Here is a 25,463-nt window from a genome sequence, read left to right as displayed (position 1 = left end):
GACATACGTTAATCAGCGTCATAACAACTCTGACGTCAGGACTGTGATGCAGGCTGAATGACCACATGAAGGCAAACGATATTTCTACATCAACCACATCTCAAACAACACCTCGATAGTTAAAATTCTCACTATTGTCTGTAGTTCCTTCAGTCACGCTTTATCTCTGACTCGTCAATCAATTAGACCTGTCTTCCTATATCAGCCACCATGCCCAGCTATACCGGAAAATGCGTTTGTGGTAACGTCAAGTACAGCGTGTCATTGGACTCGCCCGATGACGCACGAACATCACTTTGTCATTGTGGAAGTTGTAAAAGGGCATTTGGAACCAATTTTGGACTTACCACGAAGGTATATTAACTTCTCTTGATTCAAGTAACCTATAGCTGACAATATCCAGGTCGCACTTGATGGCTTCAGCTACGACCAAGGCAAACCCAAGACCTTCAAGCAGGAGAATGGCGTAGTTCGAGAGTTTTGCCACAATTGCGGAGCTTTCATCTGTGAATATGGTGAACAAGCTGCGGACAAGTTTCGATACATCATGTGGGGAACCTTTGACGAACCTGACAAGTTCCCTCCCAAGGGAGAGTTCTTCTGCAAGTATAGAGAGAGCTGGATGCCAGAAGTACCAGGTAAATCCATTAGACCTGTGAGGAACAGGGATACTGACTGTTGGACAGATATCTTTCATAAGAATGAGATCAAGGAATAAATTCGGCGACCGAAGCTAGCCGTCAATATTCTGATACTGGCTATTGAGATTCTGTTTAGAAAAGTCTCGAGAATGATAAAACCATGCTTGCTACTCCCTATGTTTCTATCAAGAATCAGACTATCTTGATATTCTCCCAAATAACATTCTCAGTAACAGCCTCTCCCTGCATAGCGCCATGTATATAAGTCTCTCCAATAAGACAATAATCATTTCTCTCTTCTGCCTTCCTCATAACCAGCGGAGCAGGACACCCAGAGATAATCCAAACCTCATCCCCAGCTTGAGTTGAATCAGGCCCCATGCCCAAATACCCCGTATCAGTGAGGATGGCCCTGTGGTTAATCCACGTCGACGCCATAATATTATAAGGTGGCATAGCATGTTTTGACGGTGGCTCCATAAGTCTCTGGAGCTCTTCCTGATCAAATTCATCACTATCCTGAGGTACAATATCCAAGCTGGCACACAAGGCCTTGATAAGCTTGGTGCTGGGAAATATACTGTTAGGGAATTTGGCGGCTATCTCGTCCAGGTAAGTCATATCCCGAGTGAATTGAAGTACCAAAGCCTGACCAGCAGAGGCTGACTCTGCCTCCTTGAACCCAAGCTGTAGCGCACGTGCGAAATTATGCAAAATGGCCCTCTGGAAGTCCTCCAGTCGAATGAGCTTCGATGGCCTATTTGTGAAATCAGTATCCCAGATCAAAGTTCTCCAAAGCACCTCATCTGCGCATTGGTTTGTATATGGATAAATCTCATCCATAGCAAGGAGAATGTCGCCAAGTATCCTAAGACGGCCTTGAAGGCATTCAAGAAACCCTTCACCAATCATCCGAACGGTGCCGAGACGAATGCCAAAAGCTTCAAGGACGTTTCCAGCGAGAGTGAATGGATATTGATTGGGGGAGTGGGGAACGTGTTTCGAAGAATTAACAGTTCCCATGGATCTAAAGTTTGGTCCATGGACACTGTTGTACAGAACCGGTGGATAGTCAGGAACCCAAGATGGAAGGCCTGGTGTTTCTCGCATGCTGGGGTCCTTGACCAGGCTTAGGTAGACAAGAGAATCAGTCGTCTCGATGATGTTGCAGGCGATGTTTCGCAGCAAGTCTTTGATGTCGATATCGTAATCTGGCTCGAACACTGATGGCAGAGAGACCCCTTCTTGAGTTGCCATATGCTTCAAGATACCATTCCACCCATAGATGGAATCCCGAGGATCTGTTGCTTTCATTCCAAAGGTGGAGAAGAACACCCGTAAGGGAACAATTGCTGAGGGCTTCGTATGATGCTTCCCAAGACCAGCTTCCAGGTCGATCATGGCAAGGACACCGACCCACAGACTCTTCTGGCCTTTGCACCACTCGCGAAGCAATTGGATTCTTTCTGCGTGAAAGATGTTGATACCACCACGAATGTGAATACCAGGCCTGTCCCTAGGAACAAGGTCGACTACAGATTGGAAGAATCCGCTATAGTGCAGGAACGCCGCTGCGTAACCCACGCAGTCAAAGCCGGTGAATCTGCCGTTGCATAGAATAACCACGTCGCTGGTGAGGGAAACTTCCTGGATGATCCAGATCCGGGTAAACCAGTTACTCATGTAAAGACTGACCAGACCAATAGCTTCTTCCTGATCCACAGGATCCATACCATAACGCTCCGGCATCGTTGACAAGTCAGAACTGAAATCCCATGTCTGCGTTCGAATCATTCGAAGTGTCTCAGGAACTGATGCATCACCGATTCTCTCGACTGCTTTGAGTCCGGCCTCTAGCTCGGGGAAGGCCTTTCCAAGCCAGACAATAACGCGGTTTGCCTTTCCGTAGATCTGGTTCATGACGGAGACCTGCGGAGATCGCTCGCTGGGGTTGGACTGGTTGATGCAGAGGGCATCTATCCAGATTGAAGTCTCTGAGCACGAGGCCTGCAATTCGACAAGAGCATCATAGAGGTTCGGCTGAACCTCAAAGGACAGCCCATTCAGCAGAATCGTTGTGTTGGCAACCTTTTCGGGAAGTGAGGGGCCGTCTCGCGGTGAACCCCAAGTGTACGATAGCGCATTGTAAGCGAGGTCTGGGGCGCCGGATAGAACATGTGTCGTGAGTGTCACGCTCGGCACCTGGGACTTGGTATCAGGGTGAGTAGCTAGGGAGATAGTTGCGAGGCGAAAGGACTCTGTGTCGAGCACGTCTGAATAGTATTGCACCATCATGAAAGGTTTGGAAAGGAAGACCTCAAATGTGGATGGCAGAATTCACGCTGCATGTAAGACGTTTCAGAATTTGACCTAGCTTATTTGGGGATAGTGTAGTGACTAGTCGTCCCTGGAATGAATGGCAAGGAATATTTATCAGCATGTATGTTTGTGGATAGAAACTAATGCGGCGTTCTTATAGGATGGTGAAGATGGGGCAATCGTATCTCAACTACGAATAATATGTGCTCCCAGGCTCTTATTATAACCATAAAATGGAGAAATACGACCCCAAACAGGCTGAAAATATTTTAATCTTCTAAAGATACTAAATAGAAATAGAAAAACAAATAGGAATAGAGTCCTTAGGTAGCCCAAACATCTTTCATAATAAATCTCTTGTAAGGATTCTGCAGTTGACGCCAGTTAGCATAATGAACAGAACTACAACAGAAGAACAGACAATGTGTTAACATACCTGAAATTTTGTATCCCCCTTTTCTTGGTATGCAATACCGGTGTATTCAGTATCAGGAAGCTCGAGTTCCCACTTCTTGACAACCTCATCATCAACACGAAACACAACCTCTCTAATTGCATCACCCCAGTTAAGGGTCATCGCAGCCATCTTTCCCTTCACATCCCACGGCCCCTTCACGTCCCACTTCACCAACCGCGCTCTACTGAGGGCACTAGCAAAACTAACGCTATTCCACTCAATGTTCCACGAGACCCAGCGCATGGTGTCTTTAGCAGCGTTGGGTCTTTTATCAACCTGTGCAAAGCCGATCTCCTCCTTTGGGTCTTTTCCAAGGAGCAGTGCGGAAGAAAAGACTGGGAGGGCTTCAAATGTTGCTTCTTCTATGATTGGTTCAGTGTCATCTTGGACGTGGACGCGGAGAACCTTGTCTTGTTCGGACCAGGCCATGCAGAGGGGCAGTGAAGGAATGGGCTGTTTCTTCCCAAGTGGTTGGGCTATGATGGCAACGGCCCTTTTGTAAACGCCAGTCCACTCCATGATCTCTCGCATCATTTTCATATCAATACGAGAGCCACGACTACCGTACTTTGGACTCTTTCGCTTAGGTCCGTAATTGCTAGATACTTGGTCAGTTGAAGAATTGAGTGAGATGTGAAGTTTCTTACTGAATAGCCACTGCTACAGGAGCTCCATTGTATCCGGTCCAGACCACGGAGCCACTTACGCCAGCCTCAGTATACGTCAGATACTCAAGCTGATGTTGTTTCAGTATAGGATTGACGAAGCGTCCCGTACTGCGCGTCGGCGGCTCGCCAGTCTTAGCAGTCGTCAAATAGCTGGAGATATTGCAGATGCCTTCTAGTCTGTCCTCCTCAGCAAGTCTCAGAGCAAATCCAAATGCCGTTTTGGGAGGGGGAGGGTTGTTGTTCTTGGGAATCATAATGATACCAAAGTCATCAATGGCAGACTCTTCGCTAGGCGTGGTCGAAAAGACTTTGCTGACTCGAGTATCATTCTCCAGAATCTCCACCCCTTTGTGTTGCTCTCCGAGGTCAGACCACCAGGCTCGGAGATTTTGGGTCCTCTTTCCGTTCTCGTCCATAAGGTTATGACCTGCTGTGAAGATAATAGCCTTGTCTTGGCCAGGAATATTGACAAAGAAGCCATTGCCGCCTTTCTCTGCAAAGAATTTCCATGTTAGGGATTGAGCATGCATTGAATTCTTGGGATACTTGCCGGCTCCATCTTTAGTGAATCTTAGCTTCGCTACAGCTTGGCCGATAACAGAGTCGCTCATGGAATTAAGGCCATAACGAACTGGATCTTTCTCACGCTCTCGGCCAGCATCTCCGCCTCGACGGTCTCGGTGCCAAAGGTTCTGGGGAACTTTCGATGCAACCATCGTGTTTTAGGTTTCCTGAATAAAGAGATGCAGTTGGTGATGTGAGGGTCTATCAGATCGATGATCAGTCTGTGATGCCAAGATGCTCCAAACTTACGCGTGGCGGGTATTTGATGCCTCGGCCAAAGCTCATTTGTAAATCTAACAGCAACAATATGCCGTGGAGGTTGCTTCGATCACCAGAGAGCTCAGCTTTCTCAGGATGCCGATCGTTTTCCCGTTCGGTTCAATATTGGCTGCAATGAGACCTCTTCTATCAGATCAGTAACTTTGTCATCCTGCAATGCATGTAGGGAGCTCAGCTCCTGTAAGGTGCTGATCGCTTTCCATATCCGGTCTCACACAGAAGCATTACGACCTCTCAGGTGAGGGCCGTGCCGTGCCGCCTATAACCTAACAAATAAGCCGAAATGCTGGTCACCCATTCACAATTTGGTTTTGGGACTTTGGTTTGTTCAGCCAGCCCTTTGCATGTCAATACTTCTCTTTAGGAAAGATGCATGCTGAGAACGGTATCAGGCGACAACATCAAACTTTGTACAACGTCGCATAGCTATACGGAACCCACCATGTTCAAAATAGGATTCGAATTAAAGACGCGTATATGCCTGTCAAGGTCAAGATAGGAAGGGAAACCAAGAATGGGGAGAGCTGAAAGGTTGGATGATATGAACTGGCAGCATTGAAGGTAAAGCACAGACACTGTCTAAGCGCGGAAGTCCCGGATGAGCTATACCATTGGATGGATGTTTTTCCAGTCGAAATTTCCACAGTGCGATGGCATGGTACGTAGACAAGTAGCCATGACGATGTTCTTTTGTGACACCATAAAGTATGAGGGGGTTCCCAGACATTAGACTACAATGAAGAAGATCAAATCAATTTGCCAAGTACTTCTATCATAACATTCACATCACTGCGCCTCTTTGCACCTTGGTCTTTCACCATGAGCGGCGAAATCAGAACTATCGCTCGTGCCCTTCGCTCTGCGAGCCATAACACCCTTCCCAACGGTGATCTTGCTTTCCTAGAGATTCAAGGCCGTCGTCTCGTCGAGAAGATCTATGATGGCGAAGAGCTCAAGGACCAGCGAATGGTTGCCACTGGATTAAGGGAGGGCTCAACTGCGGCTTACGCCGTAGCCAAAGACAGGGTGAGTACTGGTCTGACCTAACTACAAGCTGCACTACTCTAATATATGAAAAAAGGTCTTTGCTGTATACATCAGTGATGATGGCCTTATCAGGGTCAGTGAGTTTGATGAGGATTCTGAGGAGTGGGATGATGCCGAGGTCGAAGGCCTCGGTGATATCTCCGTCCATGATCAAAGCCACATCACTGTCGCAGGTCTCCCTAGCATGAACTTGGTCCTGTATCAGGCACCTGATGGTACTATCAAGACCATCATGCACGATAAGGATTCTGATAGATGGACTGAGGAATTCAACATCCCTGGATCCGCGGCAACTGGAACTCCTATTGCCGGGTTTTCGACTGACGAGGCTCTCATTGTGAGCTTCTTCGGACAAGACAACGAGATCCATGCTCATACCCGGGACTTCGAGAGCGGCGATTGGACTGGTAAGTACGGATCGAACTCCTCTTTAGCATTGGTCAATCTAACTTTTAACAGACAAGACTATCCCTGACTCCTCTTTTGACGATACCGTCGACAGCCTCATCGTCGCCCAAGACAAAGACAGCGGCAACTTTGAGGCCTATGTCTTGTCCAACAACACGGTCTACAACATCACCAAGACCGGCTCTCGTGAAACCGTCGGTTCTTTCAGCCGGGATGGAGACTTTGTGCCCTCCACCAAAGCAGAGTCTGGTGGCTGTTACAGCAACAACTGGGGTAACTATTGCGGTGGCTACACCTGTTATAGAGGCTGTAGCTGCGGCTGCGGACGAGGCTACCTCTGCGGTTGCTACAGTTGCGGCTGCGGATGCCCTCGCCCACGTCGTTGCCCGCCTTGTTGGTGATGTCAGTTGGACAGACCGATATGGGTGCTTCGCGTTGGGAAGCGCCCTTCTTTCTTCTCAGTAGTATGACATTTGAATTTACATTCACTCATAGATCCTATGGATCAATTAGTTAGTCAGACCCCCAAGTGGGTGCTCAGATAACAATATACTCAATTTAACTCGAAGACGTGTAGATTAACTGTCGTATACCACGTGTCTCAAACAGCCCAAGGCTATTTAGATCCCGAGTCTCTCCTTCACATTCCCTAAGGCTGATTGTTGATATCTGTGAATATCTCAATAGTAAAGATAGACATCAAACCAAAGGACCTAAAGACAAAACAATTAAAATCTTAATGGACAAAATTGTCATCAATTTTGCTTAGGGCATCGCTGAGGCAGGAGTTTGATAAGCATCAGCACTGTCTGACAGGTACTGTGGTCCTCGTATTACTGCATTGCATAGATGTTGAGGTTGCGTAGCAGTGCATGATGCATTCAATATTGCAACCCAAGAAAAGCCGCGTCACTTCAGCCCCCAACTGACAGAACCTGTGCTGCAAATCTTCAACGGAATAGGACAGTCACCACCGGATTCGGATAACACAACTTCTGCATCCCGTTGAAGTATCATTTGGCGATAGTGGTGTAAATCTCAAAGCTGAAATGCAGTATGAACTTTGATCATGAGACTATTTGCCGAGTCAACCTTTACGCCATTTATCAGTCTCGGCTATATGGAATTTGCTGGTGGGCAGCAGGATCTTTTTGGTGGCGTTAAAATACGAAGCTGAATTGTAAATTGACTTGTCACTCTTGTTCAGCTGCAAGTCGGTCATGCCGCTGCCGAGAAACTCCAAGAGAAGCATGTAACCTATGGAAGAGCTCCAGAATGGCATGTGACTGAGAAACCGTGTAATCCAGGCGGTTAGTTGCCCTCGTGAATTTTCATCACATATATCTCAATTCCGACAGCTCACTACTGAAGCATCACTCTCCAAATCACCTTCTTGCAGTCACTAAGCCTCTACCTCTTTGTGCTTCTAACATGGCCGACAACATCTTTGTCGATGCCCGAAAGGGCTCTTTGACTTCCACCAAGCTAGAAGCCTATCTCGCCAGCGGCGTTGACATCAATGCTCAAGACCCCAAGACTGGCTTCACGCCTCTCGGAATGGCAGCTAAGTACGGACGTCTCTCAGTCGTCAATCTCCTTCTCGACAAAAATGCCTCTCCCAGAGCCATGAGCAAGCCCGGCATGACTCCACTCTACATAGCCGCCAACGGCAACGGCGACAGAGTCAATATTGTGAGGAAGCTTCTTGAAAAGGGTGCTCAGGTTGATGAGACCAGCGCTGAAGTTGATAATGATACACCACTCATGGTGGCCATTACACACGCTAGAGATCCTGTTGTTGTGAACATGCTCATCGACGCTGGGGCTTCACTTCAGGCCAAGAATTCTAAGAATGAGACGGCAAAGGAACTCGCTGAGCAGTCAGGCAATCCTGCTATTCAGCGTGCTGTTTCACCACCTGGGCAGCAGATGGCAGGTCTCCCTGAACTCATCAATGCTTTAGTGAACTTTGTCCTGTTCATCTTGGCGTATGTGAACAGTGGTGTCATCAATGGTGTCGTCAAGGGCGTTGTTTCCAACTTGTACCATATTGGACAACCTCCGCCCGACCAGACTTTGGCTCAGGTAAGCCATACGAACTAGCAAGCGAGACATTTGCTAACCGATGATAGGACTTGGATAATCCTACCACCATAGACGATTTCCAAAAGGGAGTCGAGAAGTATGTCCAGGACTCTGATCTTGGACAATTCTTCGCGCCTGGCAATGATTACCTACAAAAGGTTGCCGAAAAGGCAATTGAGCTGAAGGATGACCCAAGGAATCACCTCAAAGAACCTGAGCAGATGAAGGGTCTCGTGAAGCTTGCCTTGTATCAGCCCATCTTCTACTGCGGTACGCTTCATCCACATCCTTTGGGTAACACTAACCAAGTTTTCGCAGATGACAGCGGCTCGATGCAAGCCAACATACTCGACCCCAATGGCAATGTCGTCAGTACAAGAATGGAGGCTATGAGAAGTCTAGTCCAACGCATGTCCAGCATCGCAACACGTCTTGTCCCCGATGGCTCAGGCGCTCATCTTCGATTTATCAACAGTGATTATCAAGGTGACGATCTTACTGCTAATCAGATTGATTCTCATATGCAGTTCCAACCAATGGGTGGTACCAACATCGGCACGAATCTAAAGAAGAAAGTCTTGGAACCGTTGGTCTTCAAGAAACTTGACAAGGATGGCAAGTTAGACAGACCATTCCTTGTTCTCACCATCACAGATGGCGAGCCTAGTCCTGAGCCTGTCGATACTTTCAAGAAGACGATTGAGGAATGTGGCCGACGATTAGATCAGAAGGACTATCCCCAGGAGTGTAAGTCCAGGCCGTTGATACCTACTGAGACAAATGCTAACGAGAATAAATAGCTACCATGTTCCTTATCAGCCAAGTTGGTAATGATCCACATGCTGATAAGTTCCTTGACTCACTCTCGGGTGACACTGCAATCGACCGTGTTCTATTCCGCAGCTCTGGTAAGTATTAAGTTGTCCAACAAGAACTAATGAGCTAATAGATATAATTAGAGCGCCTACATGAGAAGTATGCTGAGCTTCGGGACAATGAGGGCGAGCTCGAAGAATGGGTAAGATTGATTTCTCCACCAAACGTCTTTCAGCGCATTGGCTAACCAATGGTATTATAGCTTTTCAATATCTTGATGCAACCGATTACTGGTTAAAGATTGCATATATTTAACAGCATTCGCCATCGGTAACTTTGCATGGGAGTTTTGGCCACCTAAATAGTCTCTGTCAAGATATTTTCGCATGCTTTTTCATCATCACATAGTCTAACTATCTGTTATGTCAAATAATTCTTTATAATTCGCCTGTAGTACCGTGAAAAAAAATGTCTAAAATGTGACCTAGATGCGTTATATCCAATTGAGGCCTGTGGCCGGGAGCTTATCCTCACCACTCAGAACTCAGAACCCGTAGGTGCTTGGATTGAGTGACACTGGTTTGACAGATACGAAACCATCAGGATCCTTGCCCAAACCACCTAACAAACTTGAAAGGATATTTGAAGACTGCTCTCTCAGTGTAGATATGTTTCCCATCAGACCTTGCACAAGTGGCATGTAGTCGGGATTTGCAAGTAGCTAGGAATGATGCTACTTAGATTAGTAAACAGTTGCTAAAGCCAGAAAGCTCCATTCATACTCACCATTCTGGAATCATCATTATTGTCGGCCATGGGAGCTGCTGCAGGAGCGCAGTATGTAGTCACATCGACTGAGGCAGAGCGCTCCAGCTCCACAAGGACTGCTAACAGTTGATCCAGGTCACATCCTTCTTTTTTCATCGTGTGTATGAAGTGAAGCAGAGATGTGATGAGGGCCAAATCGCTGCTTGCACTCTCTTTGTGTGGATGCTGGATGGTGTGAACGTAGATTGTGATGGCGCAGCACAAAAGAAATGGTAAGAGGCGCCTGTGATAAGTCAGTCAGCATAAGATAACAGATATGTCGCTTTTGAATTAGCCCTACCATAGATCAGTATAGCATATGCCTTCCATGTGGCGGAATAGCCGAATAGTTGCTCGCGAGACGTCGAGCGGCCCTTGGGTCTCCAGTTGCGGAGCTAGACTCTGAGATGACGCTGAGGGTTGGTGGAGCTTGCAAAGATGATACGCTCGGTTAATATTATCTAACGATCGGTAGAAGGCACAATATTACATGACGGCAGCCAGGTCGGAAGGTTCTGACCCAGGTGGAGGGTTATACTGAGGTCGAATGGTTGGTGGCAGACTCTGCCTCCAAGCTTCCAGTTGCTGTCCAAGCGTAAGAATCTGGTTCTCGAGAATCTCACTAGGCTACCTTGCTTTTTGAAGGAGCTTCTGCGCCTTGGATTCAATGATGGCCAGTTCAACTCTGGGCCAGAAAGTGGTCCCATGATCCACCCCTGCAGTACGCTGTTGTTCTATTTTCTGTGGTAATTGTATTTCGGAGATACTGTTCGAGGTTGCGAGACGAAAACCACAATTCGAAAAGCATGTCTCTTCGAGTAAGTACGCCACTGAAATAGTCCACTGCTTATCCTCGACTACTACGGGCTCTTGGAATGAATCTAGGCCACTCAGCATCCTGAACTGCTTAGTTGCTGAGGATAGAAGGAGCATCATGGTCTTGCTATCAGTTGTGCCACTCAAAAACATGGCCATGGACAGCAAGGCCTTTATCGACATGAGAGTGGGAGTGTTCTGGATTAGTCGAGGAAAGACGGCAAATGCGTTTTTGAAGAAGCTCCATGATATGCGACCCACCGCTTCGAAGGCACTGCTGAGTGTCTTCATCTGGATAGCAATGCCGACAATGGCATTTAGACAGGCCCACCAGGCAGGATCCCATGTATCACTGTCCAAAGGGAATTCATTGTCGCATCGCGTGAGCAATGCCCGGCGGTCGAATAGCGATATGATAGGGTTAACCTCGTCGAGGTAAGCTTCCACGACCAGAAGAACTTCGGGCTTGGAGAACATGGGGATAAAGACACGCTGCCAAGAACAGTCATCGGAAATGGCTTCCTTTAGCCAAGCTACTCTGTCCTCGGAGAGTCTAAGCACTGGGATCTCGTTCATCTTTTTCCATCGCGGTCGTAACGCGCCTTCACTCTGGGAACTAGACGATCCGGTCTCTGGTGGTGCGATACTGGGTCTAGAAACTGTGTGGAGGAGTGTCGCGGATTGGCCAGGAACAGCAAGACTTTTCAGTAAGTTCCGACTGGCACTGCTGTTATCTGCTGAAGAACATGAACCGGTAGGATATACTGCAGTAGGAGCCGGTGGCTTGATCAGAGGCTTTGTCGAAGTATGCAGCAGAGCCTCGACTCTGCTGAGCCGCTTCTCGAGCGTCAATCCTTGTGCTGGCCTGGTTGATTCTTCCCTATAGGCAATGATCAAATAGACTTGCATATGAAATCCTTTTCTTTTTGAACCATGAAAAACAGATGTCTAACTGTGGCGATCAGACCGCTACACTAAAAGCCCAAGAACAGAAGCCTCTGTTCGTTGGTAACAGAAGAATAGGGCCTATACCGCTTCTCAACACTAACAGATATATTGAGGTTTTTTGCTCAGATGCACCCCGCTTAAACACCCATCAAACATCTCCTTCATATTTGTAAGCGTACGAGAAGGTGTCTTTGGCGACCTGAATATGTGTAAATATACCATTATACAATCAAAAATCTCACTCACCTTCTTATCACCGAGCATACACGAATCTCAAATGTGTTCTTCGCCGGTCCCTGACAGCGCATGAGGGCAGCCCCAAGTTCCATCTTATCCTCCACGATCGTCTTCAAAAGATCCCTACTGCAAAATTCATCCGCTCCTAGCTGGGGAATAAATTTGCCGGTGTCCCTTGTCCAAAATAGGCTTGTTCCTCTCGTCGTATCAATCTCCCACTGATCATCTCCGTCGGGTTGTTTTCCAACAATGACGTATATCTTTTCAAGATTCTCGTGCCATTCCCACGAGTAAGGTGTTTCGTCGGCGGTCCGCATATATCTTGCCGGTACTGCCAAGCTTGTAATATACGTTGCCACGGTGTGATTCCGGTCGATAAGATCTGGTTCAAAACCACGATCGATAGCCTCTATCTCAGCGGCGTCTATCTTATTGTTGGGGAGGTAGACAGTATCTCTGTCCTTGTTCATCCTGCGCTTGAACTCATATTTGCCGTTTATGTATCGATTCTTGATGTTGTTATCGCCGGCCCAAGCTAGTGCAACACGGCGCGCTTCTTGGTTGACATCCACGATCGGTATATGAACTGATGTTGCCAACTTGTCGTAGCGGAACTCTAAGCGAATGTTGTTAGGATCGTCGTCGGACCAATCCGCTTCTTCTGGGGTAAGGTATTTTGGGATCCAGCAGCCTTTCTTCCAGTGGCATATTCCTGGTGGCCGGGGTTCTGATAGGGCAAGGTACCAGATTTCATCGCGAAGTTCAGGGGGGAGATGCGGGAAAAGAGTAAACATTTTGACGACTGAGAGGGACCAATAGTAGTGTAAAAGAAGAAATTATTTTTTAGAGCTCATCATGAGGAGAGGGCTTTAATATGCTCCGTTCAAAGGACATCGGCAGCGAATGGTTACGAAGAGGCGGTGATAGTGGCTGAGCTCTGTAGTCCTGGCTGCAGTCGTAGGACTTCAGCGCATACGCGATGACCAATTAGGGCATATCCTGCAATTTTATACTCCAGCATACTGACTATAGGACCAAATCTAATAAATGAGCTATCCTCGAATTATTTCAATTTTGTAAGGCAGACACTAACAATTTTACTGGCCCACCGAGAGCGCTGATCGCAATGCCTCTGAGACCCAGATATAATCCTTCATGCTCCACGACGGCTTAGTCAACCGTTGAATGCTACGACAACAAAGGTCAAGAGGCCGCCCTTTCTCTAATCTCACTCACTTTCATCCTCGCCCATCTCAATCTCAATTCTCATTAGGTTTCCTCTATAAATCTTGATTCAACGCGGTTCGTTCAAGCCCCAAACTGTCGATGAGTATGAAGCTCGGACGCTGACGCGTACAGCATAGGACCCCGCGTCTAATCACAATCAGCAGATATATGAAACAGCGAAAATGAGTGGAACAGATAATAAAGTGTCAGACGTTTCCACGCAAACAGTCCCCTCTAAGGGAGGCCCTGAGGAAGCGAATTCCTGGGCTGAAGACGCCGAGTACCTTTTAGTCGACGACAACAAAGTCAACATGAAATTGATGAAGCACCACTTCGATAAACTCGGTCTCAAATACAACATCGCCTGGAACGGCCAAGAAGTCGTCGACATATACAAAACGCACCCCGAGCAATGCAAAATGATCTTGTTGGATATTTCCATGCCTGTCATGAGCGGCATGCAAGCTTCACTTCTTATAAGACAGCATGAGAGCGAGAACAATCTTCAGCCTGCTATCATCGTTGGACTTGTGGCAGGGGATATTGCGACAGAGAATCGGCGAATGGTGGATGAGTTTGGAATGAACACGACGTTCAAGAAGCCGATTAGATTGGAGGGTCTTCGAGAACTTGTCGACAATTGGCCTGTTTAAGGGAGCGGGGTGCGAGATAATTGACTTTAAGACGCCGATGTCGTGCGAAGGGCGTGAATCACCATTATTAATTCATGATTCATGGTAGCAAGTTTATCAACGATAAGCCTCAGAATAGTAGCGTCTATTGAATTACGGGATATCTGGTTCGGCATGAGCCTCCGAAGATAGCCGAGGCATCGCATTCTGTAAAGAGAATAAGAGATAAGTGATTTTATAACATAATTTAGCTCGGTCACTATCTACAAATGACTCATGCTTACAATTATACTAACTTTATATATATAGCGAGGTGGTAGGACAGTTATACCTCATATAGCAAATTTGAACTATTCCTGATTTACTGAGTAATACAATGGGCTCTTCAGCTGGTCTTGAATTCCCAACGGGGTTCACCCTACATCAAATTACGGGTCCTGAAGAACTAGAACGATGGAATCCCTCACTCACCCAACTACTTTTATCCTGCGTCAACGATGACCCTTCTGCATCCTCGATCGGCTTCCACGCACCTCTCTCCACCACCAAAGCCACGGAATTCTGGTCCTCGCAATCACCTCAACTATTCGGCCTCAACCCCAGAGCTGCCCTATTTGTGCTCGCCCGTGACACCACCGCAGTCGGAACGATTTCGCTCGTAACCCATCCCAAGGAAACTCATGCTCACAAAGTCGAAGTCGGCAAGCTATTGGTTTCCGCAGCAGAAAGAGGTCATGGACTGGGAAGGAAGCTAATGGAGATGGCGGAGAGGTTTGCAAAGGAGGAATTGGGTAAGACTATGGTGTTGTTGGATACAGCTTCGGATACGCCGGCTAGGGGGTTTTACTTGAAGCTGGGATATACGGAATGGGGTGTTTGTCCAAAATATGCTGAGAGTGCGGATGGACATTTGCATGACTGTTCATTCTTCTACAAATTTCTTGGCAACTAGCATTTACAATATAAGAGATACATTGACCAGCGTTTCCGCCTCTTGTGGCTTAAGGTCTTTGGAGCTCAAAACCCCTGCCAAGCAGACAGCGAAGTCTCTCGGGTAGGACATCTGTCTAGGAAGTCAGTAAATCTGAACCCGGATGAAACGTTCAATGTTGTGGTACTTACAGAGATCCATACGCGCTTCACTACCCTCAATACTGTTAATGAATTCCGGATCGACTGCGAAGAGTTTGGAGATACGATGACGCCAATAGCCCCAAATGAATACTTTAAGAAAGTTTGTTGTCGAGTTCATGGAAGCCAGCATCTGAGCAAATTCTTGCATCAAATCTTCCAGTAAACTGAAGTTCTGCTGCTCTTCTGTCTCAGACCTGATTGTCTTGGAAATTTCTGGATCATAGTTGGTAATTACACGAGCAAATCCAGAAGTCGAACTTGGATCATGAATCATCTTGAACTTCACAAAGTCAGCTCAATGACGAAATTTGGCTGTTCCCATTTTCACCAATCTTATGTCTTTCGACTCTGAAGGTTGTCACTGACATGTTCTCACTCCCACCTCCAGTGATGCTCGCAAGCGTTTTGATAAGCCTTACGGCTGCCATAGCAACTGTCTTTCGAGTCGATTTGGAGGTATTGCAACCCAACATCTCGCGATAGAACATGTTGACTAGACCACTAGCAAGCTATATGACTGTTAGACACGACTTTCCATGGCAACACTTTGCTGATACTTGCCCCAGTGTGGCTGGTTCCATATTCATCGCGATCAGACGGTGAGGCTTTCCTATCCCTGTAGAGAGAAAGGATCGCACGCTCGGCTCCTTCAAACCATAAAACTATCTCACTGTCGGATGGCTCCGAGTCTCGGAACAAGTAGCTAAAGTGTAGTTTGGATAACTCATAGAATATAGGACTGTATTTTTGACGAACGACGTTTTGATATCGAATCGTCAGCCCGGGACTTGCAGTCCCATGGGATTACTCCATGCAAGCTAGTATAATTAGTGATGAAAGCCAGCCAACCCTCAGTCGTATCTGTGCTTTCGTTCTGCTTTTTGTCTGTCTTCTGATGCAGAAATACTTGCAGCCTTGCTTATGTCGCTCGTAACTTTGTTGCTGGTACTCAACCTTGATGTGCCAAGGCTGTACAGAGTATGTCCAAGGCTTCTTGTCTAACTTACAGTTGCAACCAGGAAGGTCTCTTGATGGGGCCTTTGTGACCGTGGGGCACTTGGGGGCATTGGAAACCTTCGTCACAGAGTTCTCAATCGTAGGTATTTCTTGATCCTAATCAGATTGGTGTTAGCTGACATGTGGTGGGAAAGTCAAGGCGTCCTAACCATCAATGAGTCTAGTAGCTCTTTCACCAGCCCTCTTTCTATCACCATCTCCTTCAAGCATCCTGTCAAGCGTTGGTGAAAGTTCTGCTGAAGCTGCTGATTGCTGGACAATACTTGGCTCAGGTTGTTCGTAGCTATCATGAGCTCAACAGCAATATTTGGGCGAAGGTTTTGCACGACCATTTCCAGTCGAGAGAGTTTCTGGCTAATATGTCGGATATCCATACCCATTGTGTCATCAAGGGTTAGAAGGCGATCGGAAAGGTGAGCTATTTGGAGTCCCTGCCCTTTCACGGTGTCACTAATGTCGTGAACCTGATCATAGATGTCAGTTGTAAGATCGCTGATATAGTGATCAGCACAAGAAGAGTCAAGTGTGTTGGAAAATACATACAGTGAAGCGTTTTTGACAGCAAGATTCAAATTGTGTAGCAAGTCTTGTAAACACTGACGCAGAGCCGACAGTTTGCCCTGGAGGAAGGGATAAGCAAGCACATGTCTAGCATTCTTTATCCTCTGCGGTGTGTCTTGGGACGTATCTTGTGGTTTCTGGAGCTTCAGTAGAAATCCCTGCAACTCACGCTGTCTTTTCTCACTGTCCTTCCAGCAATCCACCACTGCAATGGCTCTGGCAGAGTGTTGGTCGAGCTTTACTAGTACGTTCGTTACCGAATTTAAAAGCGAGACTATTGTCTGAGTCTCCTTGACGCTATCCTGTATCTCTTGGACTTGGCCTTTGAAAGACTGAAGGTACGATATCAGACCTTGACAGACGTGGATGCCGAGTGATATGATGCCGACAGCACTGCCGACTATAGACAGCAGATCTGACATATCGCTGCAAAAGAAAAGCAAAAATAAAACCCGATCTTTGGAAACTCCAATAGGAAAGAAAAGAGGAATTGGAGCAAGTTTTGCGTGAAATGAAAGAATCAATAATTTGGCTGGCAGACCGAGGCATGCAGAGAGAACAGGGACTATTTCAGTACACTATGACACTGTTACACAGATATGGAGATTCCCAACTAGAAAGGAATGCATGCAGCCGGTGAAGGCTACACCGATCGGTCTAGCTGTAATTCCATGCATGATTGGGTGAGAGGGCTGAAACAACACCAAATTACAAGACCTGATCTTTCAGCTGCTCCTCAGTCCAATCCCAAAGCCTCTTCGCCATCTCATCATCCAACCCATGACCCTCCAACCCACCAGTCTTTCCAACAGGTTCATAGAACTCTCCATTCTCGATATCCGGAGCAGTAGTAGCCCAAAGATGATTCTTGACACCCTCCGTAATAGGAATTGCGACTTTAGAGGCCACGTTTTCCTGGAGGTGTTTCATCAAGTCATCTCCTGCCTCGCGAGTAAAGAGTTCTGTTTGAACTTCGCCTGGGTTGATGGCTATGTTCTTGAAATTGGGGTATCGCTTGGATGCTTCTCTTGCGTAAAGAAGACAAGCAAGTTTGCTCTGGGCATACCGGTAAGGTAAAGCTGTCTCGCTCTTTGCGGACTTGAGGGTATCGAATTCGATACCAGCTGGCCCGACATGACGGAATCCGGCAGAGCTGAGATGCACAGCACGAGCATCGGGAGTCTTGTCAAGGACTGCTTTGAGAAGCTTGAGAAGCAAAGCATGCCCGAGATGGTTGGTTCCCATATGCATCTCATAACCATCTTTTGTCAGGGTAGGTGGAGCACCCATGACACCAGCGTTCAGCAAGAGAACGTCAAGTTTGTCCTCGCGTTTGAGAAACTCGGCAGCAGCAGACTTTATGCTTTCAAAACTGGAGAGATCAAGCTCCAACAGAGAGGCCTTGATGCCTTCACTGGCTGTCTTCTTGACTTCCTCAAGCGCAGCATTCCCCTTGGCGGAGTTTCGTGAAGTAATGTAGATATGGGCAGGAGAGTGTTTGGCCAGTTCAATAGCAGTGGCTTTTCCAAGGCCGGTGTTTGCGCCAGTGATGAAGATAACCTTCCCAGTGAGGGAAGGTATATCTTTGGTTGGGTCAAAAGGATATGCTTGAACTGTAGACATTGTGATTGGAATTGAGGTCTTTGATAATGATGTTTTCGTCTTTGTGTGAGCTGATATGGAGGAGGAATTTCGAGAGATCAGTGACGATACCCAAGCTTAAATATGTGTACGGACTCCGGACTTAAGAATACTAAGGACCCGAGAAGCAAGGAGTCTCGCATTTCAATAAATACTGCTCCATCATAAAGTAGGAACTTTATGAAGGTCCTGCTTGAACATCCAATGAAGGGCAATAAAATGCGAGCTAGCCAATCATCGACCTTGTTGGACCCCCACTTTGAACGCTTGGCTCTGATCCTTTTGACTGCTAAATGTTAATTAATTCCCAGCAGTATATCAGCCCAGAAGAGAGTTATTTTATGCATAATGAAATATTCTATGTTTGGTTAATTTCCTGTTGAATGAAGGTTGCTGTCCCAGTGACCTGCCACCACGTCTAGTAGATGAAAGCTGATTGTCAGGACAGACTTTTTGATACGAGCTAAAGTCAAGCAACCAGATAGCTAACCCCCATTCGCCAGTATACGCCTGCGGCTGAGAGTATAGTGGAATAATAGTTCATCACTAATCTTGGTTCAAATTTCAGTATGCTCTTGCCAGAAAAGATATCCTGACTACTTTGATCGAAACGTCCAAGTACCAACCGCAACGTAGATGAACTACACCCAACACCAACAGACTGAAGGGAATGTGACACTCTTCTCCATTTGACGTGCAAATTGTGTGTATCCATTATTCATGGAATAGAAATCAAAGGAAGAGTAATCGTCAGGATGGGTTGACCCCGCGTTTCTATCATCGCGTCTAAGAACTTAAGGTTCAATAGTTCAGATAGATCGAACATCTGGACGCAAACACTTAGAAGTTGGATGAGGTATAAATGCAGGTGTGGATTCCTCAATGTGAGTACGTGTGTTCTTGTTTCTCTCAGCCTGCTCCAGCAGAAGCCAAGACATCATATGATCTACCTCCAACGCACCATATGGTTATTATCGACATCGCCACCGTTCTTGATCATCAGCTGAAGCTGATATAAAAGGTGAAAGACGTATGATCATCCGAACCTAAATCACGACGTTCTTTTCTGACAACTCATAGACTCTGAATGCGATGACCCTCGCCCCTCAGATGAGATTTGTGATAGGCATCGCTGGTATCAATGCACAGTCCAGAACGCCACTCAGTTCAATATAGTTCTCGAAAAGAGCTATTTAATGCTGGAAAGTACCTTACGGCGCCTGAGTCGGTGGGCCCCTATGGACAAATGACGTTCACTGCGTACAATGATGTGTCGGGGACATCTACCGGCCTCTCTTTCTGGGCACATTTAGACGAAAGTCATCGATTTCACTTCGCCATTGTAAGTAGCACTAGAAATCAAACCTCAACTAGAGCTTACTGTTTGCTAGGGACTTGATGCTCCGCTGATGGGAGGCTTCAAGGCTGGGGTCGTCGAATCAGATTCTGCGAAAACAGGCCTTGAGATTGCCACCAGGCAAGGCAATAGTATCACTTCGGAAAATCGGTATAAGGGAAATGATAACGATGGGAGTGATCAGGTGATCGAGTTCCATGTTGCGACATATCCTGGAATGGAAATGAAAGTTGTCATTACTCAGCTCATCGTTGATAGCAACAACGAATAAGGGGTCCAGTTAGGTTGAAGTAAATATCGTCACAAACGACAGCTTTATTTCTATCGACGTTTTAAGTAGAGAATCCTGACTCAATTTCTACGTCGACTGCGGAATTCCAAGTCAGCCTTAGCAGCCACTTTGGAACCTGGGGCTGTCTAATGAGGCTGTGCACACCATCAGCTCAGCTCTCTAGGCTCTTACTGGGACCCTCGTTTCAACAAAAAGACGTAACCCCTCATTTTTCAAGGCTCTATTGTCTTGTTCACGGACTCGTTTTCACAGCTTTGATGATTGAGGCTTGATATTGAACATTTCGCGATGGATCCGCTGTCTATCGCGAGCTCGGTGGTAAACAGCGCTACCAGTATTTGTAACCATAGAAAACTAATATCTGCTTAGGTCGGATTGACTGCGACATGTCTCTCAACGTGCAAGAAGCTCCACGATCTCGCTGGAGAATATCAAGACGTCCCAGCAGTCATCGCCATGATATGTTCCGAGTCAACTATAATAAGTATCGGTTTATCAGAACTGCAAATGAAGATCCTTCGAAGAGATGACCTTGCACAAGCATGGGCATCGAAAACAGAAGTCTGGACGGCTTTTGAAACAGCGTTAACTGGATGTATGGTTGTGTTCAGCTGCCTCGAGGCAGAAACACGAAGTCTTCGATCTAAGAACCCAGGAGTCTGGGCTAAGATCAAGTTTATCTGGAACCAAGACCGCCTGAAGGAGCTGCTAGGTGCGCTCAGAGGGCAGCAGTCATCTATTACCTTTCTTTTGAATCTTCTTGAACTGTAAGTGGAAATGACATTCATCGTTATCTTCATACTAAGATGGCTAGTGAGACTTTATCCAACATCCAGAAGGACATTCGGCAGAATACACCGAGGATAAAAGCGGCTGCCTCAGAAGCCCAGTCCCTGCGATCCTGCAACCCGAGCGTCAAGATGGACTCTGAGTCAATTTTCGATAACGATGCTGCCAATCTCAGTTTCTTTCACCTCGAGGCCTTTTCCGGTAATGCACCTTCTGAGCTCGATTTTGAGTTCGACCATCTCGTTATCAACAGCCAGGCATACAGACGGGTCTTCATTAAAGCTCAATCTGAGATGAAGCAACTAGAAATCGAAGACGTGGATTCTGATACGGGGACGGTCAGAGAGGTGGATACAGGTCCAGCGCAGTCTCAAAAGAAATCTGCTTCTTTGGTGAGAGTCTCGCGAGAGAAGGCAATTTCATTCGCCAAAGATTTAGTGCGACCGTCATTCCGAACCGAAAAGGTTGGCAGCTGGTCGGACGTCCAAATATTACGGCCTTATGCGCTTGCCAGCACATCTACTTGCTATGGCTGTCACAAGACTATCACTGGCCATGAAGTGAGAGTATTAGGCGAAACGTGGCATGTCGGATGTTTCACCTGCTCTGTAAGTACAAGACTTAACGGTCGAACTATCTCAGCTAACGCCAATTACTTAGGACTGCGGGGTTTCTCTCCAAAATGGCTATCGCCTATCGAAAGAGGAAAATCGCATTCAATCAGAGCCACTATGCGAGGAAGACTATATTCGACGACGGGATGTACAGTGCCACAAATGCCAGGAGACTATTATAGGTGACTTTGTGGCAGTACTTGATCGTCGGTACCACGCACACCACTTCACGTGTGATCGATGCGAGATAGTCTTCACTGAGGACAGTGATTATCATCTAATCGACAGTAGAATCTATTGCATGTTACACTTTTGTCGAGAGGCTGCATACTATTGCCATGCCTGCAAGTTTCCAATCATGGGAAACTACCGCGAAAAGGACGGCCAAGAAATCAAATGGCACACCTTTTGTTTGGAGCTTTCATCGTGGAGATTGGAGCTCCCTGTATCGTCCAACGGCCGCCGATATCTTGACTCCATTCACGATCAATCCCTAAGAAGACTTAGTAGATTCTACCAGGAATTACACGATACTCGCGCTAATGAGATCTATCTTTGCGGATCGCGCTACATTAAGGACTTTCGGGATTCACTTACAATTTCTTTACGTATGAGGGGAGTAGCGCCTAGTGCAGAGAGCTATGAACACTTCAAAGGCATACTCGCCAGGCTCTTCTGTCTCTTCAAAGCCGCCGCGAAAGGCACCACCGATCGTAAGAACCGTTTACCATGTATATCAACAGCGCTAATTCCTACTACTCAGGTTCTGGCGAAGCCGAAGTGAGAGTCTTTATGTCCGGATTCCAAAAACACTTCAACCGCTATACAGAAGGCTTGCAGGCATCCCCTCAGTTCATCGCACATTGCATATCAGAACTGATTAAACCCCTACTGGGAGTATCTTTTGCGGTATGCTTACAGAACAATGATGACTCATGGGACGTTAAACAATACCAGCTTGACGAGCTCATCAAGACCCTTGGGGCATCAAGTTCTTGCGGATTAGCAGATCGCTACAACCATGAACCCACTGGCGCTTCCGAACAAAATTGGAAATGCGCGGTGTGCTTTGAGGATGTCACGGGGAATGTACTTTCTGAGCGCTCGTATCCATACCGGAAACTGCATCCGCTTTGTCGCTCTCTGGCTTGTCATCATGAGACATCGGAAGGTGGTGAAGTGGGTGATGTATCACCATGTATCCATTGCAGATGGAAAGAGGGTACCTTTGATTTTATTCATTATCATGAGATTGCTCTTTACGAGATATGGCAGAGTTGGCGCGTATCTGCAAATCTGGAAGCTTAACTTCTGCGAGACTTTGCAATGAGATCAGAACGTTGTGTAAGCATTACTGGTCGTCACTTTGAGGATAAATATAAGAGTCACCCTGGAACATAATAGTACTAAGCGCAGTCTTGCGTCATAGATCTATGGGGGATTGGCAGCTATACGATTAATCCTCAAACAGATAACACGGCATTGGGAACTCGGTAATCGGCTTCCTGCACCATGCATCCGCCTTCATTGATAACTCATGTTTAAGTGACATAATCCGTAATCGGACATACTACTTTGTCCAAGTAAGTTGCGTCTCAGCACAAGTTCTGCCTAGATCAGCCCACTGCAAAGAACTCCATTTCTCCGGATTATCAGAAGCCTCTACGAAATGCTTCATAGCCAGAACAGTCTGCAGCGCCCATTTTTCCGGACTCACCCTTCCTACACCTGTTGCCAACGGAGTCATAAGAACGCTCTGAATCTGATCATATTCAGAGGCATCGCCATTATGATTGTCGATAGCACAGAGCAAACTCCAGATACACTCATAAACAACCTCTTTATCCCATCTCACGTCAGCAGGCATCCGCATTGTCGGACATAGCGCAACACGCCGTGTCCCATAAACATTCCGGGATTTTGCTTCAAACTCCTTTGGAATTTCTACCAAGGTACATGTTCCAGGCGGTGCGAAACCACGCCACGTTTTGTACAGCTGAGCTTGCGCAACGCCCGTAAGAGCATGGTAATCATCGCGCGGTGAAAACTGCCGAGAAATCGCGTCGTCAAAAGCGCCGTCAAGACGGCCGTAGGAGTTGGCCGGTGAGACGACGGTATCAAATTTGACTTTGCTTGAGAGTTGGGATAGAGCGCAGTTGTGGATCTCGATTGAGATGGAATCGGGCAGCTTGCGGCTCTTGCGAGCGACGTTGAAGGCGTCGATGAATTGTTCCTCCATGCAAAGGAGGTGGATGTGGGGAATGTGCGGGGTTTTGGTGGTCATATTGAAAGCTGGCTGTTTGGTGTGATGATTTTGAGAGATGGATTTGAGGACTAGTTATCTGCAATGAAGTGGGCAAGATATTGAGTATTATATTGCCCCAGGTCAGATGATATGACTGAAGCGGGGTCACTTTATATCGGAAACCGTAAGCAAAGAGAATGATCTTGACCGTAGATTTCCCGAACTGGATAATCAGGGAGGCCATGGTTGGGCTGGTGCTTCAAATCAAATAGTATATGGATACGAAACGTCCAATTAGCATACATTAAACTCATAAGATAGATTTAGCAAGTATGTAACAGTCATTGGCAAAGTCTCTACAGTCGAAAGAGTAGTTTACTGCGATATGGCGACAGTCAATAGCTACCTTTGTAATCCGGTCTAGAACTTGCGTGTGATTCCCTCATGTTAGAAGTAATGGCTCTTGGCTAGACTTCAAGATATCCTCCCAATCTGGTCGTTCCCCGCCCACGACATCCTGAATCAGGCGATAAACCCACAGCTCCTCCAGTACTTCTAGCGCTCGCGAGATGTTGCGAAATCTTCGTTTGTTATATGACACTTGTAGTCTCGTACGAACAAATTCCATTTGATCAGTACGTTCAACTTCCCCTCCAACAATAAACAGAGGAAACAGAAGGGAGGACTCGGAAACGTCGTTTTCGGGTACTTGCCCAATACTATCCAAAGTATTCGCCACGATCGCTTGAAGCTTTTCATTCAGAGTGCTCAATGGTATCCCAAAGGTGAGGTAGTAATTGTTATCTATTTCAAGATGGCGGCGCATATTTCGGTAAAGATAGATAAGCGCAGCACCGCGGTATGCATAGGCTGCAGCCTGAAGAGTTGAGGGGGTTCCTTTAGGACACTTCCAGCTTTCGATCTCATGCTGGATGCTCAGGTGGTTTCTTGATGGATGAATACCCAACTCGATATCGATGGGGTTGAGACTTAGGCAGGTTGTTTTGCCTATGTATACAAGAAGCGGTGAAGCAACGCCCAAGTAGGTATCAAACTCGTGTGTAATATCCTTTAGATATTCGGGACTGAGCAGAGGTTTAATTCCCAGGGTTACACTACCGATGATATCGTGGTACGCAAAGTTACGGAGGATCCATCGCCCCTCTGATGTCAACCTCAGTGCCTGGGCTCCCTGAACGAGCGACCCATCAGCCTGACTTTGAGCACAAGTGATGAGATGTTTGGCTCCGACAAGGTGATTATACCAGCTCTGGTGACTTCCCAAGCACACCTCAGAAGTCAAAAGAACAAGACAAGCGGATAGTGCGGTTTCAGTGACTGAAGCAGTTTGGTCTTGGTGGCTGATCGTCATTGACAGCTCACACAAGGCTCTAGACCGTGCCGTGAGTGATACGGTAGTGTAACTTGGGTCTGAATGTGACATGTGGCCAGATGAGTATGCGATGAGGGCTTCAGCTAGAGCTGGTGACTCCATAGCCAGAGGGATAAAGTCTTGAGATCTTAGTATACGAGAAATCAGGGGAGGACCAGACACGACGCACCAGATAAAAATGAGTTATTGCTTTTACTTATAGTCAAGAGTTCCGAGAGGACTCTGATGTAGTGGTTCATTGCCTGGCGTCTCTTGGGAGAGTTCAGGTTCAGCGGTAATAGAGATAGTTGTGTAGTCGGAGCCAGTTGATGCGGAGTCAACTGTGGTTGGATATTGCCATCGCCACTACGTGGAACGACCCGCCGGATAGGATCTCGAACACATTCCAAGTTCAATCGAATGCATGTTCCGCAATTAGGAAACGTATTTTCTGTGCATTTTTTCCGTCTGGCGTTGGCGGTGAGTAGAG

The 25,463-nt window shown here is 46.8% G+C and overlaps 15 protein-coding genes across 15 annotated transcripts; 7 read left to right on the top strand and 8 right to left on the bottom strand.

Moving 5' to 3' along the window:
* The first annotated feature begins 127 nt into the window (after positions 1-127).
* Positions 128-937, top strand: FOIG_11016 (uncharacterized protein). The gene is made up of 3 exons (XM_031211545.1): positions 128-354; positions 404-638; positions 687-937. The coding sequence occupies exons 1-3, from the start codon at positions 211-213 to the stop codon at positions 716-718; spliced, it is 411 nt and encodes a 136-aa protein (XP_031058729.1). The 5' UTR covers positions 128-210; the 3' UTR covers positions 719-937.
* Positions 709-2,933, bottom strand: FOIG_11015 (uncharacterized protein; the record flags this gene model as incomplete). Its single annotated transcript, XM_031211544.1, has 1 exon — positions 709-2,933. One exon carries the CDS (start codon positions 2,931-2,933, stop codon positions 834-836), a length of 2,100 nt encoding a protein of 699 aa, XP_031058728.1. The 3' UTR covers positions 709-833.
* A 212-nt stretch (positions 2,934-3,145) lies between these two features.
* On the bottom strand, positions 3,146-4,888 carry FOIG_11014 (uncharacterized protein). The gene is made up of 4 exons (XM_031211543.1): positions 4,636-4,888; positions 4,065-4,578; positions 3,397-4,015; positions 3,146-3,328 (listed from the first exon to the last, which is right to left on the bottom strand). Exons 1-4 carry the CDS (start codon positions 4,799-4,801, stop codon positions 3,284-3,286), a joined length of 1,344 nt encoding a protein of 447 aa, XP_031058727.1. The 5' UTR covers positions 4,802-4,888; the 3' UTR covers positions 3,146-3,283.
* A 791-nt stretch (positions 4,889-5,679) lies between these two features.
* FOIG_11013 (uncharacterized protein) lies at positions 5,680-6,951 on the top strand. Its single transcript, XM_031211542.1, has 3 exons — positions 5,680-5,954; positions 6,010-6,382; positions 6,435-6,951. Exons 1-3 carry the CDS (start codon positions 5,748-5,750, stop codon positions 6,782-6,784), a joined length of 930 nt encoding a protein of 309 aa, XP_031058726.1. The 5' UTR covers positions 5,680-5,747; the 3' UTR covers positions 6,785-6,951.
* Positions 6,952-7,687: 736 nt separating this feature from the next.
* FOIG_11012 (uncharacterized protein) lies at positions 7,688-9,743 on the top strand. Its single transcript, XM_031211541.1, has 6 exons — positions 7,688-8,468; positions 8,516-8,738; positions 8,787-9,215; positions 9,269-9,376; positions 9,428-9,486; positions 9,547-9,743. The coding sequence occupies exons 1-6, from the start codon at positions 7,815-7,817 to the stop codon at positions 9,580-9,582; spliced, it is 1,509 nt and encodes a 502-aa protein (XP_031058725.1). The 5' UTR covers positions 7,688-7,814; the 3' UTR covers positions 9,583-9,743.
* Positions 9,744-9,828: 85 nt separating this feature from the next.
* On the bottom strand, positions 9,829-10,208 carry FOIG_11011 (uncharacterized protein; the record flags this gene model as incomplete). The annotated part of the gene is made up of 2 exons (XM_031211540.1): positions 9,829-10,005; positions 10,071-10,208. 2 exons carry the CDS (start codon positions 10,206-10,208, stop codon positions 9,829-9,831), a joined length of 315 nt encoding a protein of 104 aa, XP_031058724.1.
* A 510-nt stretch (positions 10,209-10,718) lies between these two features.
* On the bottom strand, positions 10,719-12,886 carry FOIG_11010 (uncharacterized protein; the record flags this gene model as incomplete). Its single annotated transcript, XM_031211539.1, has 2 exons — positions 10,719-11,787; positions 12,102-12,886. The coding sequence occupies 2 exons, from the start codon at positions 12,884-12,886 to the stop codon at positions 10,719-10,721; spliced, it is 1,854 nt and encodes a 617-aa protein (XP_031058723.1).
* Positions 12,887-13,340: 454 nt separating this feature from the next.
* On the top strand, positions 13,341-14,012 carry FOIG_11009 (uncharacterized protein). Its single transcript, XM_031211538.1, has 2 exons — positions 13,341-13,394; positions 13,457-14,012. Exon 2 carries the CDS (start codon positions 13,502-13,504, stop codon positions 13,970-13,972), a length of 471 nt encoding a protein of 156 aa, XP_031058722.1. The 5' UTR covers positions 13,341-13,394; positions 13,457-13,501; the 3' UTR covers positions 13,973-14,012.
* A 253-nt stretch (positions 14,013-14,265) lies between these two features.
* FOIG_11008 (uncharacterized protein) lies at positions 14,266-14,903 on the top strand (the record flags this gene model as incomplete). Its single annotated transcript, XM_031211537.1, has 1 exon — positions 14,266-14,903. The coding sequence occupies exon 1, from the start codon at positions 14,328-14,330 to the stop codon at positions 14,901-14,903; it is 576 nt and encodes a 191-aa protein (XP_031058721.1). The 5' UTR covers positions 14,266-14,327.
* A 49-nt stretch (positions 14,904-14,952) lies between these two features.
* FOIG_11007 (uncharacterized protein) lies at positions 14,953-17,085 on the bottom strand (the record flags this gene model as incomplete). Its single annotated transcript, XM_031211536.1, has 6 exons — positions 14,953-15,014; positions 15,074-15,365; positions 15,505-15,594; positions 15,935-16,198; positions 16,252-16,594; positions 16,646-17,085. The coding sequence occupies 6 exons, from the start codon at positions 17,083-17,085 to the stop codon at positions 14,953-14,955; spliced, it is 1,491 nt and encodes a 496-aa protein (XP_031058720.1).
* A 286-nt stretch (positions 17,086-17,371) lies between these two features.
* FOIG_11006 (uncharacterized protein) lies at positions 17,372-18,286 on the bottom strand (the record flags this gene model as incomplete). Its single annotated transcript, XM_031211535.1, has 1 exon — positions 17,372-18,286. The coding sequence occupies one exon, from the start codon at positions 18,284-18,286 to the stop codon at positions 17,372-17,374; it is 915 nt and encodes a 304-aa protein (XP_031058719.1).
* A 1,264-nt stretch (positions 18,287-19,550) lies between these two features.
* On the top strand, positions 19,551-19,932 carry FOIG_11005 (uncharacterized protein; the record flags this gene model as incomplete). Its single annotated transcript, XM_031211534.1, has 2 exons — positions 19,551-19,646; positions 19,696-19,932. The coding sequence occupies 2 exons, from the start codon at positions 19,551-19,553 to the stop codon at positions 19,930-19,932; spliced, it is 333 nt and encodes a 110-aa protein (XP_031058718.1).
* A 224-nt stretch (positions 19,933-20,156) lies between these two features.
* FOIG_11004 (uncharacterized protein) lies at positions 20,157-22,796 on the top strand. Its single transcript, XM_031211533.1, has 5 exons — positions 20,157-20,271; positions 20,323-20,720; positions 20,768-21,350; positions 21,403-22,069; positions 22,120-22,796. Exons 1-5 carry the CDS (start codon positions 20,242-20,244, stop codon positions 22,662-22,664), a joined length of 2,223 nt encoding a protein of 740 aa, XP_031058717.1. The 5' UTR covers positions 20,157-20,241; the 3' UTR covers positions 22,665-22,796.
* A 21-nt stretch (positions 22,797-22,817) lies between these two features.
* FOIG_11003 (uncharacterized protein) lies at positions 22,818-23,735 on the bottom strand. Its single transcript, XM_031211532.1, has 2 exons — positions 22,928-23,735; positions 22,818-22,861 (listed from the first exon to the last, which is right to left on the bottom strand). Coding segments are annotated over exons 1-2 (714 nt in total). The 5' UTR covers positions 23,641-23,735; the 3' UTR covers positions 22,818-22,860.
* A 241-nt stretch (positions 23,736-23,976) lies between these two features.
* Positions 23,977-25,114, bottom strand: FOIG_11002 (uncharacterized protein). The gene has a single exon (XM_031211531.1). The coding sequence runs from the start codon at positions 25,094-25,096 to the stop codon at positions 24,044-24,046; it is 1,053 nt and encodes a 350-aa protein (XP_031058715.1). The 5' UTR covers positions 25,097-25,114; the 3' UTR covers positions 23,977-24,043.
* Positions 25,115-25,463: the final 349 nt, after the last annotated feature.

This window comes from Fusarium odoratissimum (genome assembly GCF_000260195.1).
Source record: "Fusarium odoratissimum NRRL 54006 unplaced genomic scaffold supercont1.20, whole genome shotgun sequence".
NCBI lineage: Eukaryota > Fungi > Ascomycota > Sordariomycetes > Hypocreales > Nectriaceae > Fusarium > Fusarium odoratissimum.
The sequence above is the reverse complement of the archived record's forward strand: the minus strand, read 5'-3'. Positions and strand labels throughout refer to the sequence as shown.

Excerpts from the sequence above, each read along its gene's own strand:
- FOIG_11016 (XM_031211545.1), top strand. The coding sequence starts at position 211 with ATGCCCAGCTATACCGGAAAATGCGTTTGTGGTAACGTCAAGTACAGC. Across the intron at positions 355-403 it reads ATTTTGGACTTACCACGAAG|GTCGCACTTGATGGCTTCAG; the intron begins GTATATTAACTT and ends GACAATATCCAG. Across the intron at positions 639-686 it reads CTGGATGCCAGAAGTACCAG|ATATCTTTCATAAGAATGAG; the intron begins GTAAATCCATTA and ends ACTGTTGGACAG.
- FOIG_11014 (XM_031211543.1), bottom strand. The coding sequence starts at position 4,801 with ATGGTTGCATCGAAAGTTCCCCAGAACCTTTGGCACCGAGACCGTCGA. Across the intron at positions 4,579-4,635 it reads ATTCACTAAAGATGGAGCCG|AGAAAGGCGGCAATGGCTTC; the intron begins GCAAGTATCCCA and ends AATTCTTTGCAG. Across the intron at positions 4,016-4,064 it reads CCTGTAGCAGTGGCTATTCA|CAATTACGGACCTAAGCGAA; the intron begins GTAAGAAACTTC and ends CCAAGTATCTAG.
- FOIG_11013 (XM_031211542.1), top strand. The coding sequence starts at position 5,748 with ATGAGCGGCGAAATCAGAACTATCGCTCGTGCCCTTCGCTCTGCGAGC. Across the intron at positions 5,955-6,009 it reads ACGCCGTAGCCAAAGACAGG|GTCTTTGCTGTATACATCAG; the intron begins GTGAGTACTGGT and ends ATATGAAAAAAG. Across the intron at positions 6,383-6,434 it reads CGAGAGCGGCGATTGGACTG|ACAAGACTATCCCTGACTCC; the intron begins GTAAGTACGGAT and ends AACTTTTAACAG.
- FOIG_11012 (XM_031211541.1), top strand. The coding sequence starts at position 7,815 with ATGGCCGACAACATCTTTGTCGATGCCCGAAAGGGCTCTTTGACTTCC. Across the intron at positions 9,377-9,427 it reads TGTTCTATTCCGCAGCTCTG|AGCGCCTACATGAGAAGTAT; the intron begins GTAAGTATTAAG and ends AGATATAATTAG. Across the intron at positions 9,487-9,546 it reads AGGGCGAGCTCGAAGAATGG|CTTTTCAATATCTTGATGCA; the intron begins GTAAGATTGATT and ends ATGGTATTATAG.
- FOIG_11009 (XM_031211538.1), top strand. The coding sequence starts at position 13,502 with ATGAGTGGAACAGATAATAAAGTGTCAGACGTTTCCACGCAAACAGTC.
- FOIG_11004 (XM_031211533.1), top strand. The coding sequence starts at position 20,242 with ATGGATCCGCTGTCTATCGCGAGCTCGGTG. Across the intron at positions 20,272-20,322 it reads TGTCTATCGCGAGCTCGGTG|GTCGGATTGACTGCGACATG; the intron begins GTAAACAGCGCT and ends ATATCTGCTTAG. Across the intron at positions 22,070-22,119 it reads CGCGAAAGGCACCACCGATC|GTTCTGGCGAAGCCGAAGTG; the intron begins GTAAGAACCGTT and ends CCTACTACTCAG.
- FOIG_11003 (XM_031211532.1), bottom strand. The coding sequence starts at position 23,640 with ATGACCACCAAAACCCCGCACATTCCCCACATCCACCTCCTTTGCATG.
- FOIG_11002 (XM_031211531.1), bottom strand. The coding sequence starts at position 25,096 with ATGGAGTCACCAGCTCTAGCTGAAGCCCTCATCGCATACTCATCTGGC.